Source organism: Rutidosis leptorrhynchoides, chromosome 3 (genome assembly GCF_046630445.1).
Source record: "Rutidosis leptorrhynchoides isolate AG116_Rl617_1_P2 chromosome 3, CSIRO_AGI_Rlap_v1, whole genome shotgun sequence".
Lineage (NCBI taxonomy): Eukaryota > Viridiplantae > Streptophyta > Magnoliopsida > Asterales > Asteraceae > Rutidosis > Rutidosis leptorrhynchoides.
Genome location: NC_092335.1, coordinates 663867910 through 663887067, shown reverse-complemented (window position 1 = coordinate 663887067; position 19158 = coordinate 663867910). Strand labels below are relative to the sequence as shown.

The window sequence follows — 19158 nt, the reverse complement described above, 5'->3', positions numbered from 1 at the left end:
CAATATAAAATATAATATTATATAATATTTTATATAATATAATATAATTCATTCACAATAAAATCCTTAATTCTCGGGTTTAAATGAAATTGCAAATAATAAAAATAAATAAATAATAATTATACATATTTGTTATTAAATTTCACGTTAGTATAAAAATAAATAAATAATAAGTATATATATATATTTTATATATATATATATAATATAATTGTAATTATAATTATAATTTAATTATCGGTTTCTAAAGCACGCCAAACCGCCTTTGTTGCAGTCACATGGTACGCGAGCACCGTCCATTCATTCATTACAAACTACTTTTTTTTTTTTTTTTTTTGCTTATTCATTTCTTGATATATCTTCATCATCCTTTCGATCTTTCGTGCAATTTTCACTGTTTGTCAGGTATAGTTCCAATTTTTATTCAATTCCCAGAAAAACCCTTAATTCTCTTGCTGTTTTTCATCTAAAATATCATCAAAAATCAGTTCTTTTATAGTAAGATCTATGGCTAAATAGTTGTTATTGTTTGTATATAACTTCGTGAACTTATTGCAATCATGAATTTTTCCTAAGAACCCATTCTAAGAATAGAATTTTACTTATTTATCTATTTTTATTTTTTGTAATTTAGGCCATCCTAGCTGAAAATATTAAGAATCCATAAGAAACATGTAGACAAAGGGTTTTTAGGGTTTTTTTTTTTTTTTTTTTTTTTTTTTTTTTATCTTGAGAACCCCTTCTCACCCAATTCATGGTTTGTTACTATGAGGGTATTTGAATTTGAATGTGGTATTGAAAAATTGACTGAAATTTGTTATGCAATTAATATCAAAATTTGTTAACATTTCTGATATTCTAGGAAATATACATGTAAACTAGTGGTAAATAAGTAATTTGTCTACTTTTTTTTATCAGTTTTGTTGCAGCTAGTATCATACTGATTATGTGACTTGTAGATCATAAGTAAAGAGTAGGCTGCTTAAACATGATGCTTATAATACTTTTCGAACACGAGCTTATCGTTTCTTTAAACTTTTACTGTAATATTCATATGATTATGATATATAAAAGGTCCAACAGATATAGGAAACTTATAATATTGTGGTATGTTACATTATTTTGTTGCTAAAAACATTTTACAAATCAATTTTTACAGATATGGGAGATAGATTTAGGTTAGAAGAAGAAGATAAGGGTATATTAGAGAGTGTTTTGGGTCGCGAAGCCTGTAATTTCTTGATTTGGTCTGCTGCAAATAAGATTCTTGATGAGTTTAGATCCAAAATAGGCGATTTAGGGGTGAAAGAGAGTCTTTATAAGATACTTGAGGGTTCTGACTGGAATTATGCCATTTATTGGCAAGTTTCAAATACGAAATCTGGAAAATCGGCTTTAATTTGGGGTGATGGACATTATAAAGAATCGAAAGAAAGTGAATTTTTTAATAAACGGGACGAAAACGCTAGGAAGAAATGGGTTCTTCAAAAGCTTCGTTCGTGGTTTAAGGTACTAGGTGAAGGAAACGTTGAATCGACCATGGATTCAGTTTCCGATTTGGAGATGTTTTATTTAACGTCCATGTTTTATGTATTCCCATTTGATAAGCCTTCGAGCCCGTCTCAAGCGTTTAATACAAGTCGATCAGTTTGGGCTAACGATACCAAAAGTTGCGAAGAATATTACCAATCGAGATCTTTTCTTGCTAAATCAGCTCGGTTTCAAACGTTCGTTCTAGTTCCCGTTAAACGAGGTGTTTTGGAGATTGGCTCTTTTAAGCCGATTCCAGAAGACCAAAGTTATATATCAATGGTTAAAACGTTGTTTAACGGATGCCACCCGAAAGGATTACCCAAAATCTTTGGTCAAGAACTAAGTCTTGGCGGCGGCTGCAATGGTGGCGGTGCAAAATCCGGTCAAATTAGTATCAGCTTTTCCCCGAAAGTTGAAGATGATATAGAATTCGCGAGTGATACGTATGAAATGAATCATGTTTTTGGCGGGAATACATCGAATGGACATGGCGTATTAAATTCACAACCTTTAATGTCGGGTCTTAATCAATCGAATCACGATTCATCTGTAATGGACGGAAAACCAAGAAAACGGGGCAGAAAACCTGCAAACGGGCGAGAAGAACCGTTAAATCATGTGGAAGCCGAAAGACAAAGACGCGAGAAATTGAACCAGCGGTTTTATGCGTTACGAGCAGTGGTCCCAAATATTTCGAAAATGGATAAAGCGTCTCTTTTGGGTGATGCAATTTCGTACATTACAGATCTGCAGTCGAAAATAAGAATGTTGGAAGCTGAAAAAGAGGTTAGTTGTGTACCTGAAGTTGATTTTATGGCTCGAAAAGATGACGCTGTTGTAAGAGTTAGTTGTCCGTTAGATGATCATCCTGTCGGACGGGTTATAAAGACGTTTAGGGAACATGAAATGGGGATTCATGATACGAATGTTACGACTACAGAAGATAGGAAGGTTGCACATACGTTTTCGTTTCGGGGTCTTGGTAACGGGGATGCAGAACGATTGAAAGAGAAGCTGCAATCAGCGTTTTCAGATTGATTCAGGCGTTGTAAAGTTGTATGTAACATAAGGTCTTAATATGGTATTTGTTTTTTCTTTTATATGTTATAAATGAAGTACAAGTTTATTAGTTTTTAGTATTTTGTTATGTAGATGGTTTTCTTTGTTTACAGAAATCTATAGAAATTGTTGGATTTTAGCCGTTTTAAGCTCCTGTATGATGATTTGGGAAAGCAGCAGCATAAATCATTATGAATGTTATTGGTACATTTAATTCTGTATTTTCAATGTTGTAAACGGCGACCGTCTTGGCCGACTAGTTGGTTTGGTGACTAGTCCGTCCTGTGTCACCTAAATACGTTTGTTTAATTAGTCGGTCAATGATAATAGTCAGGTCAAAGTTGGTATGAGTTTGTGTGAGTAGTCAAAGTCAGTCATAAAAGGTGGGTCAAAGATACGTCAAAGTTTTAATATTTGTTCCATATACATTTGTTTAAAATATTTTTGTTTGATATATTTATGTGTAATATACTAATATATGTACATTATATGTTAAATATATACGGAGTATTACTAAAAGTCAACATTCGACTCGATCGACTAGTCCTTTCAAAGTCCGATCGACTCGTCAGCGTCTCGTGACTTAATCCGACTCGATCGACTAGTCGTTTCAAACTCCCGACCGACTTGTTTGCATCTCACGACTTTTTTTCAACTTTGTTTTTTTTTTTTTTTTCCTTTCGATCGTAGTTGTAGCTTAATACTTTATGTTTAAGTTTTGAAGAAAGGGTGAACATCACGTTGGAGTTAAATGTGGCCGGAAACTAAACATACCTATAATTTTAATAAGTTGCAAAACAAGTAGTGGTTATAAGCGTTCTTGAGTTTGTTATAGTTTAAAAGCGATGTTTTGAAGGTGACGTTTGGATCTCGAAATTCAGTTCTTGTTTTTAACCACTGTTTTTTTCTTTCGAGTACAGTTATGGTATTTGAACCACTGTTTAAAGCCAGACTTAACTAAAAACCAAAAGATCAAACGTGATGAGTTAAATGAAACCAAAATATCGCTTAACGGTCAGACCAAGTTTTACTTGTACCGGAATTTTAGGAATTTTGAACTTTTCGAGATACATAACATAGTGGTTGGGTTTCTAAAATCAGCCGCGAAAACTTGAACATCTTGTCTTTTACATAAGAGACAAGATAGATACACTATAATGTTATTCCTTTGCGATTTTTTAAACTCACTATGATAAAATTAGGAACCAAGCTATTATTAATTAATTAGGTACACAATTGTGGTTTCGTCGTCGGTTTATATTCTCTTCAGTTTCGGTTCTCGGGTTGAACCATGATATAAACTCCCTACCATTGATTTCGTTTTATCTCGGGTGTTGTGGCTTGATTGTGGTTCAGGATCTTGTATGCTTGTTTCAATGAGTCGAGGGAAATATTTTGCGAGTTCATAAAGGACATTTTGAAGTCGGACTCTCATGTTTTGTGTTTGAATGATGCTTGTTTCATTTAGATGGTGTTTAATCTTGCGCTCGTCATGGAGATTGGATGCCCTCTTTGATACTACGTATGTTTGTTTTGGGCTAGGTAATTTATCGTGTCTTAGTTTTCGTTTAGATTGTTTTAGTGTCGTGGGCTTTGTTTTTGATTGGTAGTTTGTTTAGCTGCATCCTACTTGAAGTTTGTACGTTTCAATAGTTTTTCATATTTTTAATGAATTCTTTACTTTTATAAAAGATATTTTGTTTTTTCGAAAAAAAAAAACGATTAACCACACTTTTTTAAAAATAAAAAAAATACACGAAATAAAAGAAGATAGAACTCCAACCGATCATCTCGCGAGCGACGAAGCAATAGTGATCCAAATCTGATCAATTCAGGTAATAAAACCCTAATTCATTACAATACCAGTATTAATTCCTTTCAATATCAGTTAATCCTATTTAACATTCATCCGTGAGGTTCAATCACGTTGAAGTTTGAACATCGATCAAAATTTAGGTTATATGTATATGTATTCGTTGAGATTCTAGATTCAAACTCACAATTATTGCATCTGGAAAAGGAAAATTTTCGGAAACAGTCACAATTTAATTTGTTCAGGTCGCATTCATCCGATTAAAGCACCTTCCCTTACAGGTTAGCTTAAACTGTGAAAACTTTATGTGTTTATCCGTACATGTATTCATTTTATTTTTGTTACTTTGAAAGTTAAACTGTTATTAAGCATCTGTATATATCTGATTATTTGCATATTGGTGTGATGTAAGTGTTAATAACCTAATAGATACGAGTAGTTACTTCATATATATACAACACTGGACAGGGTTGGATAGGTTAGTGTAGGGTAGGGCAGGGTAAGTAGAATATGAATACGAAACGAGAGACTGATTACAGTGATGATTGAAAGAAGCCAAAGATAAAAGATTATAAAATGATAATGAAAATTTAGTAAAGTTGCGACTACTAGTGGTTATGCCCAAAAACGAAAAGTTTTCTCGAGTCTTAAAGCTACTTGAACAATGGTATCATAAAAAGGTATGATTCTAATATTTGACAATTCCTTCGGGCAATGTATTGATGTTTTTAGTCTAGGGCTTTGGATCTCAAACACCTTCAACTTGTTATGAATTTTGATCTTCCGGATATATGTGAGGATTATGTTTGTCGTGAAGGCTTTACAGGGAGTTAAGGTTGTACTATTATGTTTGTATGATTTGAATACGACAGTTACGCACCCGAACTTATATAAAAGAAAATTGTTGAATCAATATATTTCTGATGATCTGATGGCTGTTGGTTAGATGTATATATGTAGCAGGTTAGATGAGATATTTTGCGCCTGTATAAACATTCTGTTACCATAGACACGTTCTGAATCAAAAAGGGGAAAACCGACGCTCTGGCGGCCCCCACCACCCGGTCCCATGACCAACATTGGAGAGGAAAATCGCGTAACGCGTGGTTTAAGGGACATGGCACGTTCCGATTCAGGCCAAGTCATCTTTCAGATTCTGCTTGGATGCTCATGATGCCCCTAGTTTGTTTTCTCTTTCTCGATGGGTATTCAAACAAAGGTAATGATAATAAATTTGAGTCTCAGTTGGTAAATTTCGGGCTAAGTCACCATAACAACAACAACAACAACAACAACAACAATACCCAATCCCATGTAAGTGGGGTATGGGGGAGGTGGGATGTAGACAATCCTTCCTCTATCCTAAAATAAAGAGAAATCATTTCTCCACTCCGAGTTAAACACTCACAAGAGCGGAGAAAGTCCTCCCTCTCTCTATTCGACGGGTAAAGAGATTGCTTTCAAGGGGACCTCCGGCCATGAAGAATGATGGAAAAAAAAAAAGAAAAAAAAAAGCATGAGATAAATAAATAAATATATAAAAATAGTAATAATAAATAAGAAAATATAAAATAAAATAAACAGAGACGTCATGAAAAAGGTAGAATCAAATTTTCATAGGTTTTACATCGTGCCTAGAGTTCAATTTAGGCTCTAAGCGGCAGTCAAGTCGTCAATAAATCGACGCTTGCTAAGCCTCGCTTAACAGAACCGTGTATGCAAAAAAAAAAAAAAAAAAAAAAAATATATATATATATATATATATATATATATATATATATATATATATATATATACGGGAAAAAGAAGACGTACCTTAGACAGTAGGGCGAAGCTCAAGACAAAACGAGAGATGCTACAACTAAAAAACAAAAAACATATATGACCGCAAACCAGCAACCCCTAACACAACAAAACATACAAACCTAGAAACCTAGAAACACAGACCATCAAACGTACGTACGTACGTACGTACGTACATACATACAAGAATCCGTACATAACCAAAAAAAAAAAAAAACGTATCCGCAAGCATACATACAAACATACATAATAACAGACCCACATACGCATACAAACATACATACAGAAACAGACGTAACAAGCCCGCATAAACAACAAACGCAACATACATAAAGCAACCAAATAAACCTACAAACAAACATACCCGCAACCACAACCTAATCCCTAAACATGAATACAAACAAACACATACAAGCACACATATACCTACCCAGTAAAAAGAAGAGGGCCCGGTAATAAACAAAGCGCGGAAAAACACGCTACATGACGAAACAAACAAACAAAAACAAACACACGAAAAACACAATAAAAGCAGACACAAAAACACAAACACACAGACCCACGAACACACAAACACACATACACACAAAGACCCCAACACCCAAACAAACAAAAGCCTACTCTTCTATTCTAATTCTAGTCCTCCACGCAATCCTATCTGAAGTCATGTCCTCGGTCAATAAAAGTTCTTTCAAGTCGAGCTTTATTCTATCCTCCCACCTACGATTAGGTCTACCCCTTCTCCGTACGCCGTCAACCGTAAGTGCCTCTACTCTCCTAACAGGTGCAGTCAGAGGTCGCCTTCTCACATGCCCAAACCATCGTAGCCGTTCTTCTCTTAGTTTGTCGATGATGCTTCTAACTTTCAGGTTCACCCTAAAAACACTATTTGGAATCATATCCAACATGATTTACCGCATGTCGTTTCTACGTTATACGTAAATTCAGATGATGTGGCCGTTGTAACGCACAAATCTATATGCTTGTCTTTATATACTAGATTCTTTATATAATGTTGTACTACTGTACAATATATTACGGAGTACATGATTACGTAATTATATTATATTACATTACGTGTTATATTTAAAGTACACGGTAAATATAATGTAATGTAATATAAATAAAAAATATAATGTAATATAGTGTAATGTAATTCAATATTGCAAGTATGATATATAATATATTTAAAGTAATACATATATTGTCATGTAATATAATATAATATGAAATAAGATTACACAGCGAATAAAAAAGTGAACTTTTTTTTTTTTTTTTTAACTTTTTATTCACGGTGTAATTTGATTTAATATTATATATTAAGTTACATTATATTTCTTTAAATATATTATTATATTATATTACATTGCATTATATTTTGTCTTATATATATATATATATATATATATATATATATATTGTGTAATGTTATTTTGTATTATATCTTATTTTTTTGATTATTATATTCTATATTTTCTCTTTATATATACATATTCATGGAAATCTACTGTGAGTTGTGCACTATTTCTCAAAGATGATCAACAAAGTATAACTTGATCAACCTGAAGTCGACTATGGCTAACCTTCCAGAAGATGTTATATTCCGCAAAATATTAACTGGAGTACCTGCAAAACAGCTTGCACGATTCAGGTGTGTTTGTAAGTCCTGGAATACTCGTTTATCTGAATCATCTTTCATAACATTGCATCTTGTTAATTCAATGACTTCCATTCGCAAAAATGGTGAAATTTTCATGGTCTTCAAGAATGGCTTCTCTTTTAACGACCGTAAACCATTCTCGTTACACCACTCTCGATCTCCCGATCTTGAACTTCAGAATTTCATCAAGTTACCGGTTAATAATCTCCCATTTGAACATGAACATAGCAGTATAATTGGTTCCATAAATGGGTTGATTTGTTTTTCTTACGGGTCAAGTCCTGATCCGTTAATTCACATTTGGAACCCTTCTCTTTCGGCCTCAATGACTCTCCCGCCTTATAATATCTCCTCTAACGGTTATATAGGAGTTTGTCTTTTTATTCGGTTTGGATTTGATTCCAAAACTGATGATTACAAAGTTTTCAAGTTTACGCGCGTAGTTAAACCATCAATTAATGGAATTTCTTTACAAGGTAGTGCTAGATTTCTTGAATGGTTTCAAGTTGAGGTGTACAGCTTAAAGAAGGGTATTTGGGAATTGATCCCTGAACGGGTCCCACCTCATGTTAATTGGATCGAAGAAAATGAACCGTTTTGGGTAAACGGGCAAGATGGGTACAATGGTCATCTTCACTGGCTTTGTTATGTTGCTGACGGTTTAAAGGCAAAAAGTATACTAGCGTTTGATTTGGGAGACGAAACATTTAGTGAAATATCTCCTCCACAATCTGTAGTTGGTTATAACATGGATCAGAGAGTTAGTTTGACGGTTTTGGACTGAAAACTGTGTGTGATGTCATCCGTTGAAAATGGCGACTTTGAGGTGTGGGTGATGAATGAATATGGGGTGGCTGAATCTTGGGTGAAACGACATGTATTTTCACAGTTTAGTGGTAATATTCGCCCAATTGGATTCACATTGAATAACGAGTTGCTTCTTCAAGATCATGATCGGCGTTTAGTATTGTGTGATCCAATTGAAGCTAAAGTTAAATACTTTAAGTTAATGAGAAGAGGTGGTAATGAAAAAATCAAATTTGTTTCTTACGTCGACAGTCTTGTTTGGGTTTTGTTCAAATGTGGATAAAAGTCTTAATTGGATTGCGAAGGTGAAAGTTCAAAAAAGGGATACAACATTGAGGACTATATCAGATCTGCTTCTATATCTTTTGTTATAACGACTTTGCAAATTATCTGTCTATGTTTCTTAATAAGGCTTAGGTCAAGGATAAAGTTTTAGCGCATCACATGCAGATACTTTATTAGCATGATATTGCGCGACATTGTGGTTTAATGTTGCTTTTGTGCATCAACGTATGCAGATAAGTTTTACCTTTAGCATTTGGACATGTTAGCTCAAGTATTTCTATATATGCTTCAAAACATGCACTTTCGTGTTTTGAGCTAATCTTTATAAACTGTATCACCATGTGGATTAAATGGGTAAATGGATAAGGTTTTCCCTATCAGGGTACCCGGGGAAGGGGTTATTTCTTACTCGGATATATGCGGCCTAATTGGGTTATCTCGTGACTGTTTCCAACCCTTTTCCATGGCCACCCTAAGATACCCCAAGAGATGCTACTAGTGAGTTTGGACATTTTGTTTATGTATTCGTTGATTGACTAATCAAGCAAGGTCGACCATGAGGCGTTTTGGACTAAATACACGTATGTGTGACCTTTTTTTCACTCTCTTCATTGGCCTTTTTTGGATTCAAGTTAACTAATGAGTGTTTTTCTGGATTATGTAGTCTTTAAGCATTGTACGGTCTAACTGCTTCCTTGGTGATATTATGTTAAGATTAACACTTCGTAGTATTGATTGCTATGTCCGTCCATGTTTTTGGTGGGATGTGAAATTAAGATTATTTGGACATGTTAGCTCAAATATTTCTATATATGCTTCAAGACATGCACTTTTGTGTTTTGAGCTAATCTATATAACCGTATCACTCGATGGATTTTTATATAAATTGGTAGACTACCCGAGAAGGGGGTGTTTTTTACTCAGATATATGCGGCCTATTCTGTGTTCGTTTCCGACTCTTTTCCTTGGGCCCCCTAAGATATGCTATTGGTGAGGTTTGAACGTGTGCCATCTTTTGAGGTAACACGACCCTAATCATTAGAGGTTATCTTAAGATGGTTTAACGGATTTATATATCAATTTGTTGAATGATTGATCAATCAAGGTTGGCCATGAGGCCTATTTGGACTAATTACACGTATGTGTGACCTTTTTAATCCTTCTTCATCAGCCTTTTTGGATTTTATTAACTAATGAGTGTTTTTCTGGATCGTGTAGTCTTTAGTCTCGTATGGTCTAACTGCTTCCTTGATTAAATTATGTTAAGGTTACTGCTTCGTTGTGTTAATTGCTATGCGTGGTGTGATATGAAATTATGATTATCTAGAAAAATGGTAATGTTAAAGTTAAATGTATTTGTATGTTAAAGTTCGAAGTTATAAGCTATTATATTGTTCTTTCCATCTTTTAAACGTTTTGCCCCCGTCAAAAAAATTCTTGGATCCGCCACTGGGTGTGGTTAAAGGATGAATGTGGGGTGGCTGAATCTTAGATAAAACTACATGTATAGTGGTAATATTCATCAATGTTGAACAATGCCTTGCTTCTTCAAGGTTATAACTGTGGTTAGCATTGTGCGATCTAATAGCATCCGAAGTTAAATCTTTCGGGTTAGTGAAAATAGATGATTATGAAAAAATCAGATTTGTTTTACGCCGACAATCTGCAATCAAGTCTTAAATAAATCTCATAAATATATACAGAAATAAATACTTTAAATACATACTTGAGCATCGTTTACATGTTAATTGTTTACATGTTAATTAGCTCAGATCAATAATTAACATTGATTAATCGTCTAGCTGTATGCTAAATAAGGATCCATTTTGTGATCTACTATCCGATGGTTGTGAATTGTTTGGTCAATCAATGTTGGCCATCAATGGTAAATACTCCATATGAGGAGAGCCGCCAATGGTTATGGAGTCGACTGAGTTGTGGGCGAAACTCCATATATTATCTTAATTTAGTAACGGTACAGATCCATTTATATTGACATTGAATATTGAGTTTCAGGTTCGAACATAGTGGTTGGGGCTGATTTTCTAACAAGAGATCTGAGATTTAAACCTTACTAGCAGTATATCTTGGGGGTGGTCAGAGAAAAAGAGAAAGGGGCTAGAAACGAACACATGATAATCTGAATAGGCCTCGCACATGTGAATAAAAAATACTCCATTTTCTCCGGTAGCCCCATATGGGTAAACCTTACCCGTTTATCCGTGTGTATTAAATATTGAGTTTATTATATGTGGCTCATTCCAACGGTCTGATAAATAGAATGTTACTGATGCAAAGAGAGAAATGGTATTATCACCAAAATGCCCAAATATTTTTCACCCCTTGCACCAGGGCCCAAAAAAAAAAAAATTAACAAAATGCCCTCGCAAGGTGCAAGGTACCTTGCGTACAAACCGGCGCAAGTACGCAAGCACCCTTGCGTCCTCGCGCCTTTATCTTATCAAGATAGGATTTTCAGGATAAGATTTCATTAGATTTTCTAGATTTTCATGGATAGAATTTCGATCCTATATAAAGAATGTCCCTGGAACTTGTAATTTATCATTTCCTAATAACTCATTCCAAAAGAATTTCAGTGATTATTGGCTACACAAGGTACATTTTCAAGCATTTTTTTGCACTACTTAAGTATTTATGAATTGTGTTAATGAAGATAAATTTGTTGTTCATATATGTTGCGGGGTTTTTTTTGAGTATATTAACAACATTCCCATGTATTTACCCCTATATTGTTTTAGAATTCGACTAAAACTACCTGTTGCACCTATAAAACCAATGAATCAGAGAATATTATTAAAAAATGTTCTTAAAAAAATACAAATGCCACCCAATTCACCTGTTTCAATGAGATACATTTATAATAACCATGTTTTTGATATTACGGATGATTATGAAGACTTTCAAGAGTTTTTACAATATGCAATTGTAAATGCTCCGATTGATATTTATGTTGTTGAGAAAGTATGAATGAATCTATCACAACGAAACCCAGAAACACACGTACCACAACGAAACCAAGAAACACACCAACCACAACGAAACCCAGAAACACTCCAACCACAACCAAACCCAGAAACACACTCAACACAAGTCACTGAACCAAACCTTCATAATTTAGAAGCGGAAGAGCCTGAAATGCCACCTCCAAACACTGAAGAGTTTGATATGTTTAACTATGGTGTTGAAAACGTATGTAAAATTAAAGAAGGAGACCACCCGTTTGAAATATCTGTTGTCGCATCTAGTGGTTCAGATGGAGAAAAAGACGGAGACGAAGACGAAGAAGAAGAAAAGCAAGATTTATTCTGGAATATGCCACCTCTATTGAGTCAGCAAGAGCAAGAGCCTGAGCCTGAAATTACGACACAAACACCAACCACGTATAGGGTATCATATTTAATTAAAGTTCGTCAAACTTTTTTGAACAAGGCCGAGTTCATAAACACTCTATTTACAAAATGTCTTGAAGAAAACTTCCAAATTAAGCCTGTAAAGACAGACAAATCTCGATACACCGCTAATTGTGTGTTTCCAAACTGTGAATGGAAAATTAGTGCTTACAAAATACGGAACACTGAAAAATTTATGGTAAAGAAATTGCATGACGTACACACATGCTCACGCACACTAATTATGGGAAACAATAAACATGCCACCAAAAAGGTGTTGGGTAGTATGCTTGTGGATTCGTTCAAGTCTGCAAACCGGGAATACAAAGCAAATGATATACGTGCGGATATAGGACACCGGTTCGGTGTCAGCATATCTTACAATCAAGTATGGAGGGCCAAATGTCATACATTACAGATGCTTCGTGGCAGTGCTGAAGACTCGTTCCGAATGCTTCCCCTTTACCTATATAACATTAGGATCCACAACCCGGGAAGCGTAAGTAATTTGGTCACCGACAAAGAAGATAGATTTTTGATGTGTTACTATTCCCTTGGCATAGTTGTAAGTATCGATAATCTCTCTCAATTTTTAACTTATAATTGACCTTATTATAATTGAACACTTTTGACCTGCTAAAATCTATGTAGGTTCGATCATTTGTTCAACATTGTCGCCCGGTAATCATCGTCGATGGTGCGCATTTGAAGGCAGGGTACTCGGGGACAAATTTAGTTGCCGTTGCGATGGATGGCAATAATGGAATTCTGCCATTGGCTTATGGAATTGGTGGCGGCGAGACAAAAGAGGTTTGGTCATGGTTCTTAGGCAACCTAAGAGATCATTTAATGAGTTGTGGTATGAGTGATCGTATTTCAGAGCTTACTTTTAATTCTGATCGTGCTGCTTCAATAGCACATGGTGTTTCAACTGTGTTTCCTGAAGCGTTTCACTGTTTTTGCGCACGTCATTTGTATGGAAGCATCAAAACTAAATCTAACAAATTCAAATATTTTGAATGGCATTATTAGAAAATGGTGAAAGCTTACTGTGGGTGGGATTTTGAGGATCATCTTAGTGTATTTCGAAGAAGATTGAGAGCGTCTTACAATTATTTAGAACAAGTTGGTTTTCACAAATAGTCCAGAAGTAGAGCTGAACATGTTAGGTATTCATACCTTACTAGCAACAGTGTAGAGTCTGTTAACGCACTATCCAAACATGCTCGAAAACTACATGTTTGCATGTTGTTTGAGTTTTTTCGCGCTTCAGTACAAGATTGGTATTTCAAACATCGCAACCAGTCGATTAGTCTTACTTTAACGGTTACCCCATATGCTGAACGTAAACTAGGCAAGAGGACGAGAAAATCTAGAAGATGGCAAGCAATTCCATCGACAAACAATCTAATAGAAGTGCGAGATGGCAGAAAAAATGGAATGGTTAATCTCGACGATAAAGTATGTTCATGTGGGCAGTGGCAGTTATCGGGGATACCTTGCGGACATGTTATTGCAGCAGCACGACTTTTCGAAGTGGAGGATGTTACTCAATTTGTATCACACTGGTTCACAACTCAAACTTATATAAATACGTATTTGGAACACATCCTTCCTTTGCCCCATCGGTCAGAATGGTCGTATCCGTCGCTCGGCGTTTTACAAATTGTAAACCCTCCCATTAAGGAGAAAAGAGCCCCTGGACGCCCTAAAAGTACAAAACGTATTCCGTCGAAGGGTGAAGATACTGAAAAAACCGTAAGAACTTGCACTCGTTGCAAAGAACCAGGTCATGGTAGGGATACGTGCACAGCTTCTTATGACCGAACAGGTGAATCAACTTCTAAAAGGGTAGTAAAAACATCGGCCTCAAAATCGAAGAAGGGTAAGGAGAAGGCCACAAATGCTTAAGCTTTTAAGGCATATCAGTCTCAGTTTTATGCAACGTGCAACTTTGGGAGCGATAATTAGTAACCCACTATCGCAAGTTTATGTCAATTTTATTTTTTATGTATTGTTGGATTTCGTTTGTTGTAATGTATTGTTGTATTCTAGGTACCTACTGTGTTATTTTATGTAATTTGTTTTACAGGACACGCAAGGACGCAAATCATCTTTTGCGTACACAAGGCTTTGCTTGCGTACTTGCGTACGCAAGATTTTGCTTGCGTACGCAAGATAGACAAAAATATACACACGCAAGGACGCAATATTTTGCTTGCGTACAAAAGACGGCCAAAAATATACACACGCAAGGACGCAAAGCTATGCTTGAGTACGCAAGCATAACCTTGCGTCCTTGCGTGTAGTGTCAAATAAAACTGTTGCAAATGTATTTCCCTATTTACACAATATTTACATACAGGACCAGCAACCTATTAGCTACAATGTATCACTCAACCTGAATCTCTGATGGTGAAGTTGGTGGCGGCGGTTCTTGTGTATCAAAACGTGCACGGAAGAACGTCCTTGCCATTCTGTTTCTATACTGCTCTGTAGCCTTTTTAGCATCTCCAAGGTTGTCAACCTCCTCCCTTCCATAAATAATCCTCTCCATGTGTATGCACACCCAAACCCCACAATCACCCTGACCACCAGTCTGCATTGGCACAATGGGACCAGGCTCAATCATCAACTCCACACTCTCTTTATTTTCATAGTATCCGACAATTTGGGAGTCTTGCATCTTGTTAAAATAGTCAATCTCCTTCAAGTACACTGGCAAGTTGTCACCCAAAATCTTGAAAACTGCGTCAAGTTTTTGTGAACTGACACATCCGGGTAAACTGTCGTACACAAAAACCTTCATTTCTTCTAACTTCAACTGAAGCAGCAGGAAATGTTCTTCGTCATAAAAATGTACTGGGATCAAGACCTGCAACAGACAGACAGAAAGGATAAAACAAAACAACAGACGCAAGGACGCAAGATAAACCTTGCGAACACCCAAAATATACGCAAGGTCGCAAGGTTAACCTTGCGACCAGGAGACGCAAGGACGCAAGGGGAAATATGCGTCCGGTAACCAAGACGCAAGGACGCAAGATAAACCTTGCGAAAACCCAAAACATACGCAAGGTCGCAAGGTTAACCTTGCGACAAGTAGACGCAAGGACGCAAGGAGAAATTTGCGTCCGGTAACCAAGACGCAAGGGCGCAAAACTGTCCTTGCGTCTGTTCCAGAATAACAAATGCTGTATAAATACTTGTGTTTACCTGATCACAGTCAGCCCAAGATGGATATAGGTCAACACTGCCGTCTCCAAGTCCAATTAAGTACATGTAATCTGGAGGATTATGGCCAATAATTCTGTGATGACCCGAAAATTTCTGACCAACTTTAAACTTAATCTTTGTATGATTAACATTTCCGACACGATAAGCAAAGTCTGTAAAACTGAATCTCAAAATTTTTGAACTACTTTCATATATTCAAATACCTTTCGGTTGTTCTTGACGTTCGCGAACAATTATATGTATATAGATACATATATATACTATAACTTGAAAACGTAACAATGTATTAATTGTTTGATACCGTACATTAAACTTATTGATTTAAATATTTATTTGAATATATATGATAAGTTGGAATATTAATTGTATGAATAACTTGCGACGTATATTTAAAACGTGTTTATGAATGTTGAAAATATATATTAACTGGGTCATAAAACGATTTGTTATTATATATATATATATATATTAACAAATAGCGAGACAATGATTTATAGAAGTAAATGACCAAAACACTCGAAATTTTAAGATACACTTTGAATGATATAGTTTATTGATAATTTAAGATTATATTTTGACAAAGGTACGAGTCACAAAACGTAAATTGCGAGTTTTCTAAGCGTACGAAAATGAGTTCGAGAAACCGGAACCGGGACATAAGTCGAGTGACAACGTACGAGTCATCGGAACGAAAATTACAAGTCAACTATGCACATGAATTTAATATAATATATAATTAATTATTTAAATTATATATATTATATTTAAATATGTCGACAAACAAAACAACAAATGATTGTGAGCTGGATCAGAGGGCCATGCGATCGCATGAGAAATAGGCATAAAACCCATGCGATCGCATGGGGGTCAGAAATCAGAATTCTTCTATAAATTGGACAGTTTGTCGACACACACACACATATATCTCTCCATCTATGCTCTCTATTATTATTATTATTATTATTATTATTATTATTATTATTATTATTATTATTATTATTATTATTATAACTATTATAAATCTTATTATTATTATTATTATTATTATTATTATTATTATTAGTGTTAGTATTATTATTAGTATTATTATACATAAAATATGTGACGACCCGGAAATTTCTGACCAAATTTAAACTTAACCTTTATATGTTTCCGACACGATAAGCAGAATTTGTAATGTTGAATCTCAAAAACTTTGGAACTACATTCATGTAATCAATTACCCTTTGACCGTGTTTGACGATTCACGAACAATTATGTGTATATAGATATGTATATATAATATTAATTGAAAACATTAACAAAGTATTAGATATATGATACTTTACATGAACGTATTTGTTTCGATATATTTATCGACAGAATTAAGAGATAATATCAAATGATTGAATTATCAGATACATTATGATATGATTACGGGTCTATGTTATGAGGTCCACTGTGATTTAAGAAATCTATTCTTTTTGACAACATTCGGAAAATGGTAAAGTAATTTACAAATGAGAACAAACTGTCACATAATGAGAGTTAGACAGAAGTTAGTGGAGAATTGAATTTCATAATACTTGATTGATCTATTTTCAAACGTGCAAAAACGTTTTTCAATATAATAGAATTTGTTTATTAAAATGTCTTTGTTAAATAATGTAAGTTGAAATATTGGTTATTAGATAAATAAATAACTTGCAACGTGTATTTAAAGCGTGTTTATGTATATTAAATAAATATATGATAATTAAGTATCCCATTAAGTATATTAACAATGGATTATATATATAAAATGAGACTACTAACTTAAGGGTTTCGAAACTATATATATATGTAACGCTTAACGACGTTATAACTCCTAAGTTAAAATGAACATATATGTATGGTATTAAGATGTATTAATACACTTTTGAAAGACTTAAATACACATATTAATATACTTATACTCAACAAAGATAGCTATACTCGTATTCGCATTCGATTTCCTCAAGATTTCTACTCGAATTCTACTCGTATTAATATAGTATTTATACACAGTTTCTAGATGTATTTATATACCAATAGTAAAACATCATTTTCAACCTTTTATCATGGAAAATGACATCTTTGTTATTATATATGATTCATGAAACATCTTTAGACATCAAAATAAAAACATTTTATACCCGTATTATACCCGTAATATACACAGCTTCTAGATGTATTTACTATTCGTATATACCAATAGTAAAATATCATTTTCAACCTTTTTAATCATGGAGAAACATGTTTAAACATATGGAATCACATTTTGTAATCTTATATGACTAATTTAAGCTAGATTACAAAACTAATTTTGTTTTTATTACTTATATAATTATATATATTACATATATATTTATATATATCTATATATATTACACATAACTATTTTTTTTCATTCATATTCTTCCCTCCTTCATAAACCACGATCAAAAACACTTAAACCTTCATATCTTTGATCAAAAATCCAATCTATAATCATCTTATAAGAATCATTCAAAAACATTTCATGAAGATCATCCATTTCAAGTTTATACTTTCAATCTTTTGAATCCATTCCAAAAACTCTTTGAAGATCAAGAAACCTTCATTTATTTCCGTAGTTTTTCACTTCTTAATCAATGTAATAAACATATTCAAGTTTTGGTTCAATTCATATAATCATAACTATCTTAAATCAAGATAGAATTTTTACTTGAAACTTTTGTTGATTCCAAGCTTCTACATCAAGAATTCTAAGCTATAGAGGACATCATCTACTCAAAGATCATTTTCTTATTTTTCCAGTAACATCACTCTTTAAACTTGAGGTAGTAACCTTATTCAAAATTTTGTTCGATTCATATTCATATAGATATCTTATTTTGAGTTTATAATTTACAACAACTAGAACATAGTTTATTTAATTCTAAACTTGTTCGCAAACAAACTTAATCCTTCTAACTTGACTTTTAAAATACTTCAACACATGTATTATGATAGTATGTCAAGCTAACATAAGGATATAAAACTTGTAAACACGAAGAACACCTTAAAACTGAACATACGCCGTCATAGATCATCGGGGGCTGTTTTGGGTTTAATTTTGAAAACCTATCTTAAACTTTGAATAAAGAGTTTTTCTTCTGTAGTAAATGTTATTTCATATGGATATGAAACATATCCAAAAATCATGGTTAAACTCAAAGTGGAAGTATGTTTTTCAAAATGGTCATCAAGACGTCGTTCTTTCGACTGAAATGACTACCTCTTACAAAACAACTTGTAACTTGTATTTCCGACTATAAACCTATACTTTTTCTGTTTAGATTAGTAATATTTGATTCAATATGAAACCATAGCAATTTGATTCACTCAAAACGAATTTAAAACGAAGAAATTATGGGTAAAACAAAATCTGCTAAAATTAACGTTGTATGGACGAAATTTATATTATAAAAACTATATTAACCATATCCTTGCTAACTTTTCTTATATCCTATATATATTTAGACATGTTATTAGTAGTATAACAAAATATTATAATCTTGGTTATTTATGTG

At 34.0% G+C, this 19158-nt stretch overlaps 2 protein-coding genes across 4 annotated transcripts; both read left to right on the top strand.

The window, feature by feature from the left end:
- The first annotated feature begins 263 nt into the window (after positions 1-263).
- LOC139899272 (transcription factor MTB3-like) lies at positions 264-2763 on the top strand. 2 transcript variants are annotated; one of them, XM_071882094.1, is made up of 2 exons: positions 264-281; positions 1160-2763. In XM_071882094.1, the coding sequence occupies exon 2, from the start codon at positions 1162-1164 to the stop codon at positions 2569-2571; it is 1410 nt and encodes a 469-aa protein (XP_071738195.1). In that variant the 5' UTR covers positions 264-281; positions 1160-1161; the 3' UTR covers positions 2572-2763. The 2 variants fall into 2 exon arrangements, with proteins under 2 accessions (XP_071738195.1, XP_071738194.1); XM_071882093.1 differs by lacking the exon at positions 264-281 and adding an exon at positions 333-405.
- A 4903-nt stretch (positions 2764-7666) lies between these two features.
- LOC139899271 (F-box protein CPR1-like) lies at positions 7667-9242 on the top strand. Of its 2 annotated transcripts, XM_071882092.1 has the most exons (2): positions 7667-7859; positions 8349-9242. In XM_071882092.1, the coding sequence occupies exons 1-2, from the start codon at positions 7783-7785 to the stop codon at positions 8650-8652; spliced, it is 381 nt and encodes a 126-aa protein (XP_071738193.1). In that variant the 5' UTR covers positions 7667-7782; the 3' UTR covers positions 8653-9242. The 2 variants fall into 2 exon arrangements, with proteins under 2 accessions (XP_071738193.1, XP_071738192.1); XM_071882091.1 differs by having other exon boundaries at positions 7667-9242.
- Positions 9243-19158: the final 9916 nt, after the last annotated feature.